The sequence below is a fragment of the Pan troglodytes genome, chromosome 8 (assembly GCF_028858775.2).
Source record: "Pan troglodytes isolate AG18354 chromosome 8, NHGRI_mPanTro3-v2.0_pri, whole genome shotgun sequence".
In the NCBI taxonomy this organism is placed as follows: Eukaryota; Metazoa; Chordata; class Mammalia; order Primates; family Hominidae; genus Pan; species Pan troglodytes.
In genome coordinates this window covers 48,096,014-48,110,838 of record NC_072406.2, presented here as the reverse complement: position 1 = coordinate 48,110,838, position 14,825 = coordinate 48,096,014, and the positions used below count along the sequence as shown (strand labels likewise).

Genomic DNA, 14,825 nt, shown 5'->3' with positions numbered 1-14,825 from the left:
ATCAGAAATTCAGAAGAGTCAGTCACTTTTGGCAAACATCATAGGGTTAACAGAGTTCAGCTTGATTAGGAGAGTATTATCTCTGAACAACATTCCCTAGCGGCTTTCTCTGCCTCCCTAGCGTCTCCTTGTTTCCAAAAATACAGAGGTCCTTGGAGAGGTTAAGTGTTATATCAGAACTAATTCTCTCGAGGCAGTATGCTGACCTTGACAATCTCCAGAGTTTCCTTCCCCCCTTTTGACTCCTAGCATACTGCTCCTTTCATCTTTCCCTTCTATCTTTGCTGAAACCTTGAGAAGTAGTCATTTATAAAGAAGAGTTATTTAGCTTTCAGAGTCGAGGCCTCCAGGCTTCAGCAGCAGCTATGGAGAATTATACTCCAGAAAGTCAGTTTTAAGGTACATCCTTTCCACTGGCTCCATCTGAATGACCTCACCCACCTAGGTCTTCATGGCAGTGTTACCAATTCCCAAGAGTCTAGGAACAAGAAAAGTTCAAGGTGTCCACTCTACTGCCTTCAGAGTAGATCATACATTTGTGAAATGAATATGGATTGCATATTAATTATACTTAACTAGGTATAATGACATTTTGTTATATAAGAAAATGTCCATAATGTTTTAAGAGTTGTATACCCAGAAGTAAGTAGGAGTAAAATGACATGATGTCTGAGATCTGCTGAGCAGCTTAAAATACTTCAGCGACAAGAAGAAAAAAAGAAGATAGATGAGGCAAGTGCTACAAAATCTTTTTTTTTAATTTTATTGAGACAAGGTCTCGCTATGTTATCAGGCTGGAGTGCAGTGGTTATTCATAGGCATGATCACAGTGCACTACAGCCTTGAGCTCCTGGGCTCAAGCAATCCACTGGTCTCAGTCTCCCAAGTAGCTGGGACTACAAGGGCATGCCATCACACCTCGCAAAAAAATTTTTTGTATTAATTTATTTTTTATTAAAGAGACAAGCTCTCAAACTGGTCTTGAACTCCTGGGCTCAGGCAATCCTCTTGCCTCAGCCTCCCAAAGTGCTGGGATTATAGGCATGAGCCACCATGCCTGGCCTAGCAAAATCTTAATAATTACTAACTTTATATATATGTGGAATCATTCTTCTACTCTTATGTATGTTTGAAGTCTTTCACAACAAAAGAAGTTTTAACTTCCCATTACCCATTTAAAAACAATATTATTTCCAGAGGATGTAAGTGTCACTATTTTAAAACTACTTGTATTGTACATACAATATTTTTGCTTTTCACCATTTTGATTTCTGGAAAAGATTTCCTCCTGGCCAGGTTATTTAAAATGGACTCTCCAACTTATTATCAACAGTTTTACCAGAATCCAGCGAGTCTAGTCCTGTATATCAACACACGTACTTAATAAATTAGATACCAGTTTCCATTAAAAATAAATCAGCATAAAAATAATTTAGACAAGAAGAAAGCCAAGACAACATTTAACTTCCAGTTATTTGCCATACTAGGATTTGTTGATGGCAACTCCTGCTTCCAACTTTTTGACATTACCACCACCGTGATTTTGTTTTCAAACAGAAGAGAAAGGCTCCATTTATTACTACAAAGTTATAAAACAGAAAAGCAAAACTCCAGTCTCCCCTGGTGTACCTGCACCTCACCTCAATCCATCAGCAGAACAGGGGCCTGACAGCCAAAACCAAGCTCAACAATTGCTAGGTCTCTGATGATTTTCAGAGTATATTCTTGATTAGCAGAAGCTCTGGAAAGGCCAGGACAATCAAAACAACCAGTATCAAATGACCTTAGATGCAAAGAATCAAACCCACTGAACGTTCTGCTTACGCCTTTTGTTCCCACACTGTTTACTGATAATCTGATCATATAAACAAGGAAGGTGAGTGTCAGAAATTCCTCTTTATTCACAACTAAGTTTAAATCTAAAACATATGGAAATTTACAATCCTCAAGTCTGAAGAAAAATGAGACAAGTGGCAAGTAAATATGAAGCCATCAGAAATTCTGAAGAGTCAGTCACTTTTGGCATACATCATAGGGTTAATAGAGTTCAGCTTGATTTCCTACTCCTTGTAAGATATATACTATTGTATGATAGTAACAATACTCATAAACGAACAGCTGCTGGTGTCACAAGAACTTTAATGAGTAATTATGTTCAGAAAATTCTGACTGCTAAGAATTGTCTTCTAATTCTTCAAAAAATCATGATCCATGCATGGCATGGAGGATAATTCTTAGTTAACTAAAATAATCCATAAGTCGGCATACAGATTACTTCTTAATCTCTATATTTCTAGCATGTGAAAGATAAAAACCATAGTTTCAGTTTGATCAAATACTTCAAACAGGCCGGGTGCAGTGGCTCACGCCAGTAATCCCAGCACTTCAGGAGATCAAAGCAGGTGGACTGCTTGAGGTCAGGAGTTCAAAACCAGCCTGGCCAACATGGCATAACCCTGTCTACTAAAAACACAAAAATCAGTTGGGCGTGGTAGCACATGCCTGTAATCCCAGCTACTCGGGAGGCTGAGGATAATCATTGGAACCCAGGAGGTGGAGGATGCAGTGAGCAGAGGTTGCAGTGAGCGGAGATTGCACCACTGCATTCCAGCCTGGGCGACAGAGTGAGACTCTGTCTCAAAAAAACAAAACGAAACAAAACAGAAACAACAACAAAAAAATACTTCTAACAATATAAAATAGAAAAACAGCAAAACTCCAAGAATTTACTATCCAGATTTAATAACTATCAATATTTATTAGCATACAACATTATTTGAGATTTTTAAAGAAGCATTACAAATGTAAACACAGGCTTTTTCTAGTTCCTTGATTCTGCCTTCTCACAAGTCTCTATAATCTTCCATTTTATTCAAAACATTCCCAAATTTCTCACATCCCAGTTCTCACCCCTTTGTTTCACAAACCCATCTTTCTCTATTAGTTCAAGACAAATTTCTTAAAAGAGTCTATACTTCCAACTTCCACTTCCCCTCCTCTTACTTATTCTCTAACCTACTAAAACCTAGTTTCTGTCCACTGGTCTCCTATTCAATTCCAAGCCCTCAGAAACCTAAGGCTACTTTTCAGACTCCACATTACTTAACCTGTTGGCAACACTTTTTTTTTTTGAGACAGGGTCTCACTCTGTTGTCACCCAGGCCAGAGTGAAGTGGCTCCAACTTGGCTCACTGCAACCTCAGCCTCCTGGGTTCAAGCAATTCTCGTGCCTCAGCCTCCCGAGCAGCTGCGACTACAGGCGTGTGCCACCATAACCACCTAGTTTTGTATTTTTAGTAGAGACAGGGTTTCTTCATGTTGGCCAGGCTGGTCTCGGACTCCTGGCCTCAAGCGATCCACCTGCTTTGGCCTCCCAAAGTACTGGGATTACAGATATGAGCCACTGCACCTGGCCACCTGTTGGCAATTTCTGAGTGAGGCTCACAGAGGTGGCTGTCGCCCAGCCTGAAGGTCCTCACAATTGCAAATTACCATATTTAGATAATGGAAATCTATTGCTGGGACTTCAGCCCCAGAATTCTGGGGCAAAAGGCATCTGTAGAACTTAGTGAGCCGGGACCCACCTAGAAGGAAGTAGAGTCAGAAGGAAGAAAATGTACTTTCAGGCTGGGTACAAGAAGCTCACGCCTGTAATTCCAGCACTTTGGGAAGCTGAGGTGCAAGGACTGCTTCAGCACAGGAGTTTGAGACCAGCCTGGGCAATATAGTGAGAACTTGTCTCTACCAAAAAAAAAAAAGAAAGTGCTTTCAACTACAACTTCAGCAAAGGGCAGAATTACTGACCAGAAACCATAGCTCTAAAGATTCTGGAAAATCCCAAAATCATGAGAAAAAGTATATGCTTTCTATTCTATTCACACAGACAAAAAGACTAAAGGAGCTACATCAAAATGTTAACAACGATTAAATCTCTGGATGTTAAGATTATGGATAGTTTTTATATTCTTCATTTTAATATTTATTTTCTACAATGAACATGCATTTTTTTTAACAAGGGTGTGTGTGTGTGTGTGTGTGTGTGTGTGTGTGTTTAAGCAAAAGGCCTGGCCTAAATGCCTGTCTCTCAGTGTAACAAAAGGTGTTGCTAGGGAGATACAGCTCTACAGAATACCGCAGAAAACCTCCAGGGAACGAGTGGGTGTTGGCAGCTTTAAAGAGGAAAGAAAAGCAGGCTGGGTGCACAGGAAAGGAGAGCTCTCACACCAGTCTGGCCTAATATAACCCAAGAAGTGCCTGGTGTTTCCCCTGGGCCTGCCAGTCAACCACCAAGTCCTTTTTATTCTCCCTTTAATGTACCACAAAGGTCTCACCACTGCTCTGTATCTCACGCTACTTTGACTCCACCAGGCACCCTGATGGTGTCTTCAGTTCCGACTCATTGACTTTCAATTCCACCTCCACATGGCTATTAGTGTCAAAACTGAAAATACGGTGGGCACCTGAAAATATTTCAATACTATTTAGAGTACAGTGTACTCTAAACCCTGAAATGTATACGATCCTCTGCTTACCTTTACCAGCTGGACTGCCCAGCCCAAGACACCTGGCTCCAGTTAAACTCAATACCCATAGTTCCCTGAACATCCCATGCTCTGGCTCTGTGCCTCTGTGCACACTCTTCGCTCTGCCTAGAATATGCTTCCTCACCTTATCAACCTGGCAGACTCCTACTCATCCTTTGTGTCTAGCTCAAAGGAGATCTATAAAGCACTCCTAGTCAGCTGGCTGCTCCCTCTTCTGTAGGCCTTATTCATTTTCTACATAGTATTTTACAGCACTTCTTACCCTACTGGAATTATTGCTAAAATATCTGTCTACCCTACCAAACCATGGGATATTTAAGTCCTGAAACTACATATCCACATGCATCCGGAATAATTAGACACAGCAGACATTCAATAAATATTTGATGAACTAACAAATGTGTTTATTTTTACTATATTTTTAATAGATATCTCAGAAATAAATTTTAGGATCTAGAAACAGGTACTAACTGATACTGGTGACCTCTGAATGAAACCAATTCAAAGTTCGAGACCTAACTGAAAAGAAAGTAATGATTAAGACAAATATATACGGGGCAAATGGTAAGATTTCTATCATCTTAACAGCTAAGGACATCAGAACTGTATCAATTTCGAATTAGCAACCCTCTCAAATCATACTTTGAGGATTACATATTCAGGAAGGGTTTTTGTTTTTCCTTCCATAGTGGTGGTGGCAATGGAGATGGGGCACTGCTGAATGTCTGTTAAAATGCAAGGCTAATTACAACACGTATCTTTTCTTCACAATCAAATAAGCAAGAATGGATGATAACCAGGGAACATGGAAAATTTAAGATCAATGGCAAGAAAACAGAATCTGCACCTAATTCTCATTTCCATATATTTTGACTTTCAACGGTGCCTGCCTATTGCCTACCTGAGCTAAAGCAGGGATTGAATTTTGGCCAGTCTGAGTCTGCACATGAGCAGACTTGCTCTCTGTCAAAGAAGCTGTTATACTTCCATCATGCTGGGATTCAACTGTTTCCATGGTCATTTGTCTGAAAAGGCAATAAAAAGGAAGACAAATTAAGGCCCTATCTTAAGTATTTGGAAATACAGGTTGAACATCCCTAATCCAAAAATCCAAAATCTGAAATGCTCCAAAATCTGAAACTTTCTGAGCATTTACATGATGCCACAAAAGGAAAATTCCACATGTGACCTCATGCTATGGCTCAAAACTTTGTATCCTGTACAAAATCATTAAAAATATTGTATAAAATTACCTTTAGACTATAAGGTGTATATGAAACATAAATGAATCTCGTGTCTAGACCTGGCTCTCATCCCCAAGGTAACTCATATGTATATGCGAATATTCTAAAATCCAAAAAATTCCAAATTCTGAAACAATTCTGGTCCCAAGCATTTCAGATAAGGGATACTCAACCTGTACTGTTTTTACCTAGCTTTCTAATAACCATTTCTGACATCCAATTGTACTATCTGGTTTTTGTTTTCTTCAAGAAACAGGTTCAATAGTAGAGTCCTAACTCTCTCATCTTTTCTTTTCTGCTCACTGAATATGAACATTACCAAGGGAGCACTGCAAAATGTCTCATGAAAACTACCTTATTTTAAAACTTATAAAGTCTTCCTGATCATTACTTTAACCCTGCTGTTTAGCATGAATGACTGGAAAATTAGGTTTTCTATTTTACATGAAAAGTATAAATATTCTATGATTCTTAAGGCCTAAAAAACCTGCTTTATGTTATGAGGTAGTGTGAAGGAATTTCCCCATCATCTAAATTAAATGTATAATAATACAAAAATGTGTCTTGCTTTGTTATCACTAAGTCGTTTCTGATAAACAAGCCCCAATTATTGAAAAAAGAGGACCTAATTTTTCCAGGAAAAACTTCTGATGTGATTTGAAGTTTGTGTATGAATTCAGTTTAAGTTAGTGATTTCTATATGGACTCTTTTTAGAAGGCAAACTATATTATAATAAATTTTATCCTGTTAAAGATAAAATATAAACAAAATAAACAAAACTAAAATTTAAAAACCTATAGAGGCCGGGCACGGTGGCTCATGCCTGTAATCCCAGCACTTTGGGAGGCTGAGGCGGGCGGATCACCAGGTCAGGAAATCGAGACCATCCTGGCTAACACGGTGAAACCCCGTCTCTACTAAAAATACAAAAAATTAGCCGGGCGCCACCGTGGTAGGCGCCTGTAGTCCCAGCTACTCGGGAGGCTGAGGCAGGAGAATGGCGTGAACCCAGGAGACAGAGCTTGCAGGGAGCCGAGATCGTGCCAGTGGACTCCAGCCTGGGCGACAGAGCGAGACTCCGTCTTAAAAAAAAAACAAAACAAAAAAAACCCCAAAAAACTTATAGAAACTACTCCCTGCTGTCACACATCTTTTCAGCTGTCAATAATACAATGTTTCTTTTTCACCTTAGTCTAACTATACACCCAAAAAGTATACAGACCACTTAGATCTTTGAACTAAAACATCCAAGTTGTTTTTCCAGATTTAATTAGTTACCAGATTCTACAGATCCTTCATCTACTGTCTTTGACTTCCTACTGCCTTTTGCATTCCAGTAGCCGTTACCCAAATCCAATCCTTCCATGCTCAAACCTGTCTGCTATCGTCTATACTACAGTTATTTTAATACTTATAACTGACCAGGACAATTTAGAGCAATTATACCAAAATACAAACGTCGAGCCTACCATAGAAAAATGTCTTTCCCTTAATATTGCCTAATCCTTTATCTCTTTTCTTATAACTTCCCAGAGTGGCCTCTCCAATTCTAGGTAATTATAGGTCATCATCACACATGAAGTGTTAATTCCTACTGTTATACTTTTGGTTATGTGAGCAGTTTCCAAAGAAAATACCTCAGGACATTAGTTCTGCAGGTTCTAAAAAGGCATTATCTGGGGAAAAAGGGTAGGGAAAATGCTTTGTCAAAACGTTTTAAAGATTAAAAGGGTTTCTTTCCCACAGAACATCTCAAAAGCTTCAATCTGCTAGTGTGTCTTGAGAAGGGTGAAGGGCACAGGTCCAACAGACAGCATTTTCTAAAAGTATCTGACTACCAAACAAACCCTTTTCCCACAAAGCATGCCCTAGCAGGAGTATTTTGGAAACCACCTGGGAAATGTTGTCTTGTGCTATTTTTTACACCTTTGAAAGGCAAAACTTTTCTTAAGATTCTGCAACTTGGGTCTCAACTCAAACATTATATGCCGAAAAGGCCTTCCCCAGTAAACTATATTTCATTCTAGAAACATTCATTTAGCATAGTCTACATGGCAGGCTCTGAAAATACAAAAGCAGATAAGTCATGGCCCTTGCCCTGATGGAATCCATTAACTACATGGTTGTTGGTTTCTCAAATTATGGTCCTTGGACAACTCGCATCAGAATTAACGAGAAGTATTTGTTGTAAAAAATGCAGAAGCTTAGGCTCAACCCCAAACCTAGTGAATCAAACTTTCTTGAGAATTTAACTTCTTATATGCAAACAATTCCAATATGTACTAAAATTTGAGAAACACAGTTTATTGGCAGGTCAGTAATTAAAGTAAATCACAAGTAAAGTAATTTCTTTTTTTTTTTTTTTTTTTTTTTTTTGAGGCAGAGTCTCACTCTGTCAACCCAGGCTGGAGTGCAGAGGCATCTCGGCTCACTGCAACCTCTGCCTCCCAGGTTCCAGCAGTTCTCTGGCCTCAGCCTCCCACGTAGCTGGGATTACTGACGCATGCCCCCATGCCCAGCTATTTTGTATTTTTAGAAGACACGGGGTATCGCCATGTTGGCCACGCTGGTCTTCAACTCCTGACCTCAGGTGATCTGCCTGCCTTGGCCTCCCAAAGTGCTGGGATTACTAGGCGTGAGCCATTGCAACTGGCCGTAATTTCTTGAATCATGTGATATATGTGATCCATGAAATGCTCTGGAAAACATAAGAGAATGACTAAGTCTGCCAGAGAATGTGGTCATATGAGTTGTATATTGAAGGTTGAGTAGGATTTCACCAGGTAGAAAGGACAGGTCGACTATGAGAGGGAGGAAAGTACAGAGGATATCTGGGAAACAGAATAGGTGACTGGAGTAGAAAATCTGGGTGGGGGAAAGGGGGATAATTAGATTTAGTGGGGAAGAGACAGAGTAGGACTGGTACAAATAGGGCTGGAAAGGCTGCATGGAATTAAATTAGGAATAATACCTTTTTTTTTTTTTCTTTTTGAGACAGTGTCTTGCTCTGTCACCCAGGCTGGAGTGCAGTGGCGCGATCTGGACTCACTGCAACCTCCGCCTCCTGGGTTCAAGCGATTCTCCCGCGTCAGCCTCTCAAGTATCTGGGATTACAGGCACGTGCCACCACACCCGGCTAATTTTTTTTATTTTTAGTAGACACAGGGTTTAACCATGTTGGCCAGGCTGGTCTCCAACTCCTGGCCTCAAGTGATCAGCCCGCTTCAGTCTCCCAAAGTGCTAGGATTACAGGCATGGCCACCATGCCCAGCCTGGAAGTTACAACTCAATAACTGATATTTATAATAACTATCCTGAGTCATGAAAAAAAAGGCTAATTATGTTCAGTATACTTTAAGGACAGAGGGGTACACACTGTAGAACCCAAGAAGTCTCCCATCAAAAAAAAAAAAAAGTTTTAATGATTAAAAAGATAAACTATTCAGGCTTCTATTTTTGAGATATGATAAAAGACAGATTTCAAAATGTTTTATACATGAAAATGTCTTGATAACATACCATTTCATGCAATCATCTTAACTGGTCCATTTTTCTCTGGGGGCATTTCCCAGAGAGTTCAGTCCTTTGCCCTTTTCCCTTTGTCAATACTACAGAATTTTCCAATACTATGAATACTATGGTTTCTTCAATCCTATATGCAGATGGCTCCCAAATCTGTATTTACACACACCTCCCTCCTACTGAGCATCTCAACCTGGGGTTTTCATGGACACCTGTCCCCTCTATTTCTTCTTTTAGTCAAGAGTATCATCATCCATTCAGGCTCCAAAGCTAGAATCGTGTGTCTATATATAATCAGTCAGAACCAGATCAACCACAAAAAGCAACCCCACAAAGCTAAACATCAGTCAGGATACCATGAGGCGCTGAGACTTAGGGAGAAAGGCAGAGATGGAAGGTCAGCAGCCATCCCAACTCCTCCTCCTTACCATAATTTAGCACTGGGCACTGTCCACTGTAACCTCCCATCACCACACTGGACAAAGCAGTTGAGCTGCTGTTCCACACAGTTGCTGCTATCCACTCTGAAGACAATAAATCACAGACAATGGGCCTTTTCCTAAGCCACAACTAAACTTCAATGCCCCTGCACCCATGCCAGAATCACACTCAAATCACTGTCTAAGATATAAGCTCCTTCCATATTTCATCTTCACTCTCATAACTAGTGCTTCCTTTCCCTCCATAATACAATCCCTCACTCCTGTTCTCCTTCCAAATCCCAGCAATATGCTATCTGGAACTCCCAAAGCCTCTCTGCTGTCCTCTCAAGAGGGTACTGCTCATCTTCCCACACCCAATCAAGGTCAGCATGTTGACTGGCCATCTGCTTTGTTCCCCACTGTTGCTTCCCACCTGTACCTCCTTTACTCCCTCGTAAAAACCCTTGTTCAACTGAGGCTCAAGGTCATCAGGCGTACCATCCTGAACCCATCCATAAGATAATCATCTACTCACCTCCAGGATGTAAACTGAAGACTCTGGCCCCTGATGTAAAAGTTTTCCTCTTCACCATTCTGTCTATGTTCAACACTCAAAAGAAGACCTATCCCTTACCCAGATGCCTCAGATCAATGACTTACTTTATGCCACTTCAGCTATCTACTGGAGTGTTTGGCCGCACCCTGGACGTTGCCGATGTGCAAATTGGTCCAGCTCTGAAAAAATTAATTCCAACATTCCACTCTGCCTACAACATCCTATCCTCCCATCTTACCCTCTCCCTTGACCACTCCCATCACACTTGTTATTCCAACACACTGAGATCTCCACACCACTTTCTCTCTGCCCATCTGCCTCCCCCTTTCTTCACTTCCCACCCTGTTCAGCTAACATGGCTTCTCATTTTAATTACTGTTTCCCAGCCCGGCACGGTGGCTCACGTCTGTAATCCCAGCACTTTGGGAGGCCAAGGCAGGCAGATCACGAGGTCAAGAGTTCAAGACCAGCCTGGCCAACATGGTGAAACCCCGTCTCTACTAAAAATACAAAAATTAACCAGGTGTGGTGGCAGGCGCCTGTAATCCCAGCTACTTGGGAGGTAGAGGCAGGAGAATTGCTTGAACCTGGGAGTTGGAGGTTGCAGTAAGCCAAGATTGTGCCATTGCTGTATATTCTTAGTAAGTACCAATCTTGGATAAAACCAACTCTTCATCTCCTCTATGCCTGCACCAAGGCAGATGAACAATACTGAATGAAATTATAAGACAGAATAAGCTATTGAGGCCAAGCACAGGGGCTCACGCCTGTAATCCCAACACTCTGGGGGGCCAAGGCAGAAGGATCACATGAGCCTAGGAGTTTGAGACCAGACTGGGCAACACAGTGAGACCCCGTCTCCACATAGAAAACAAAAAAGTTAGCTGGGCGTAGTGGTGGGCACCTGTAGTCCCAGCTACTCAGGAGGGTGAGATGGAGCTCAGGAGCTCCAGGAGGTCAAAACTGCAGTGCGCCATAATCGTGCCACTGCACTCCAGCCTGGGTGACAGGGCAAGACCCCATCTCTAAAAATATAAATATAGCTATTAAATTCTTGGTTTTCAACCTCAAATGGGCGGCAAACTGATGGAGTTTGCCTACTTGGCTTACTACTCTCCCATTCTCAACAACTGTTTCAAATGTTCTCCCTCTTCTCAATCCCTGCGTTTCTATACTGACTACATTCAATGAAAGCCCTTGCCTCCTGTCTCTAATGAGAACTCCATCAACTTCCCACAACCAAATCAACAAAGCTATTGACATCTACACTCACCATGTTCCCTTGCCTCCTGCCTCCTCCCTACTCTTAAAATACCTGTATCTGTTGTTTGGAGCCCATGCCCCAGGGGATTATACTATCAATTATTCTCTCCCCCTCTAACAGTTTTTTCTTGTAAAGACTTAAACACATTCACGTCTCTCCCATCTCACAACTTATACACATAGCCACAAATCCACTGGATCAGAAATCTCTCGAGCTATTCCCTTGAACCTCTCTTCCCCTTCTCACTGCTGAAATACTTGAAAGAATTGCCAACACTACTATCTCCGTTACTTCACATCCCACATACTCCTAGATACCCCCAAGTTTAGAGAGGTTTCTACCTCTAAAACGTCTCTAGAAATGGTAACTAATCTCTGTCACTAAATCCAATGTACATTTTAAGTCCTACCTTTTGTTTGATCCCTCAGCAGCATTCAAACCGTTGACAACATCTTCCTTCTTGAACACTGTCTCAGTGTTCTGATACTACATTTTCCTCTTCTCATCCGATGCGCTGACAATTCCTCCACAAGCTCCCCTGACAATTCCTTCCCTTCCTCAATGTTAACCTTCAACATTGCATGTCTTCGGGACTCTGCTTAGCTTTCTTGCCTCACTCTCAAATCTCTCCCTACTTCATATGGTCTGTTTCTCTGGATTCAAGTGCCAGATTTAAACCCATGACTCTAGGCCAGACGTCTCTTCTCAATTCCAAAATCCAATATGCAAATCCCTATTTAACATCTCCAAACACATGTCCTGCAGGAACCTCAAAATCAGTGGGTCCAGAACTAAACTCCTCTTCTTCCTCCACAAACTTTCTACCCTTCTGAGTTCCCTATCTCAGGAAATGGGACCCCATCATCCAACGAGTTGTTCAAGCCAGAAACCCCTGAAACTCCCTCTCTGTCATTCCACACAGCATCATCACCAGGTATGATGATTCCACCTTCTAAAGAACAATTAAGTCTCCTTCTCTACCTTTCCACAGCCACCACTCTACCTCCTGGCTCCAATCCATGCCAATAGTTATGTTTCTAAAACATGTATTTCTGCTTAAAATACTTCTTTGCTTAAAACTCTTCAGTAGCTTCCTATTGACTACAGGATAAAATCCAAACTTCTAATTCTCATAACTATAACCATCATTTATTGAGAGTTTACCATGTGGTAAGTGCCTGGTAGTTTTGATTAACAACTCTATAAGATCACTATCATCAGTTCTTCCAGCCTGGGCAACAGAGTGAGACTGTCTCAAAAAATAAAAAATAATTAGTTCTTCTTTTAGAAATAAGGAAAAGGAGACTCAGGGAGGTTAAGAATTTGATCTTACCATAAACGTATTAAGTGGCATAGCCAGGTTTTCAACCAAGGTCTTTTTCCAAAGTCCATATACTCCATTACTAAACCACACTGCCATTCAATCTCTTTCACAATGTGACCCATTTTAGTCCTACAGCCTTATCTCCAGTCCCTCTACTCTTTCCAACACACTGCATGCCAGCCTCCTAATCAGACATTTTTTCAAGTACATATCTTACTCTCCCAGTTTTAATCTTTTACATCTAATCTCCCCTCTTCCTGAAATGCCCTTTACCCTTCTTTGTCCAACTGGCAAATTCTCACTAGTCTGTCAAGGCCTGGTTCGAGGACACCAACTTTCAAAGGCCTATTCTAATAGCCATGGGCAGAATTAGTTATTCTCTTTTGAGTTCCCAAAGCATTTACAAGTCTGTTATAACACTTGTGTAGCATATAATACATGTATTCACACAACAGCGTGAGCAACTCAGGGACAGGGATCCCATCTTATAGATTTCCATGCATTCTCAGTGCCTAGTACAGTATATGCTAAATAAACCAATTAATCAATTATCCTGGAAGACTGTGCAACTGTCAGGTGTTATTATAATAATAAAAATTACGTTCAGAGAGATTAAGGGACTTTTACAGGGAACATAATAGGTAGCATGATGAGGGATGAAAAAGAGGTGTTGTGACTGTGACTCCAGGGTTCCTTCCACAGCCAGTGCCCTGCGAATTACAGTTTGGACAACATTTTACGATGATGATGTGTTTTGGAGTACGCTGCAATTGTTGTCGCAATCTCACTCAGATATGCTTTCTCTTTCATACCAAATGTATGGACTGTAATTTTATTCCATTTGTATTCTGCCAGAGTACCTAGCACGGTGTTCAGTTCATGCCGTTTAGTAAAAGTTTGATACTAAAATTATTTTTTTGAAGGTAAAAATCATCTACAAAAAAGGTCAACACTAGCAATTTAAAATAGATATGCTATTTCAAGCCAGTTTATTCTGCAGATTTATATCCAAATCTGCAGATTTATGCCCTCCAGTACAACCTCCTAAACCCACTAAAACCCAACTCCTATACAGGACTCAGTGCAGAAGATTCAACTAACATTTCAGTGCTCAACATGGGTCAAGCACTGTACCAGGCATTTTTCAGGCACTATCTCAGCAGAAATGCAGGACCCCAAACTCAGCTGTAAATGATGTACATACAACATTAACATCTATAAATCAGCCACAGCTGCTCCAGATAGAATTTATAGAGTCCATTATAATCTTACATTATTCACTATATAATTTATAGCGAAATACATTAAAATTGAAGAGATGTCTCATAGAACATATTTTCCCAAATCTCACTTTCTGTATTAAACATAGTTGTGATAATATTAAATAAACATACTTGTACTAAAACTAATAGTCTTTAATTAACTATGTAGTATTTTAATCTTAAACAATAATCCTTTTTAGAGAGAAAAGAACCAATGGGCAATTATGAATTACAAAATAATTAAAAATAAAAACATGTAAGGATAAAATAAAAACGAAAACAAACAAGTCCACTAAGCACTATAAATTAACAACAAGCAAAATACTGGCAAATATTTGGTTCCACAATTCTAAAAAACAGGTAAAAATTTGCTAAAATGGTGGCTGGGCATGGTGGCTCATGCCTGTAATCCCAGCACTTTGGGAGGGCTAGGCAGGTGGATCACCTGAGGTCAGGAGTTTGAGACCAGCTTGGTCAATATGGTGAAACTCCATCTCTACTAATAATACAAAAATTAGCTGGGTGTGGTGGCACGCACCTATAATCCCAGCTACTCGGAGGCTGAGGCACAAGAATCACTTGAACCTTGGAGACAGAGGTTGCAGTGAGCCAAGATTGTGCCACTACAATCCAGCCTGGACACAGTGACACTGTGTCTCAAAAAAAAAAAAATTGCTAAAATGGAG

At 40.6% G+C, this 14,825-nt stretch overlaps 1 protein-coding gene across 32 annotated transcripts in view; it reads right to left on the bottom strand.

The window, feature by feature from the left end:
- CREM (cAMP responsive element modulator) overlaps window positions 1–14,825 on the bottom strand; it is an 87,703-nt gene that overhangs the window by 60,430 nt on the left and 12,448 nt on the right. For 26 of the 32 annotated variants that reach the window (XM_001148504.7, XM_016963003.4, XM_016963001.4 and 23 more), the window contains one exon: window positions 5,446–5,569. The exons of the other annotated variants lie outside the window; for them this stretch is intronic. In XM_001148504.7, coding sequence (XP_001148504.1) covers window positions 5,446–5,569 — 124 coding nt within the window. The remainder of the gene's footprint in view (window positions 1–5,445; window positions 5,570–14,825) is intronic. 32 annotated transcript variants of the gene reach the window in all.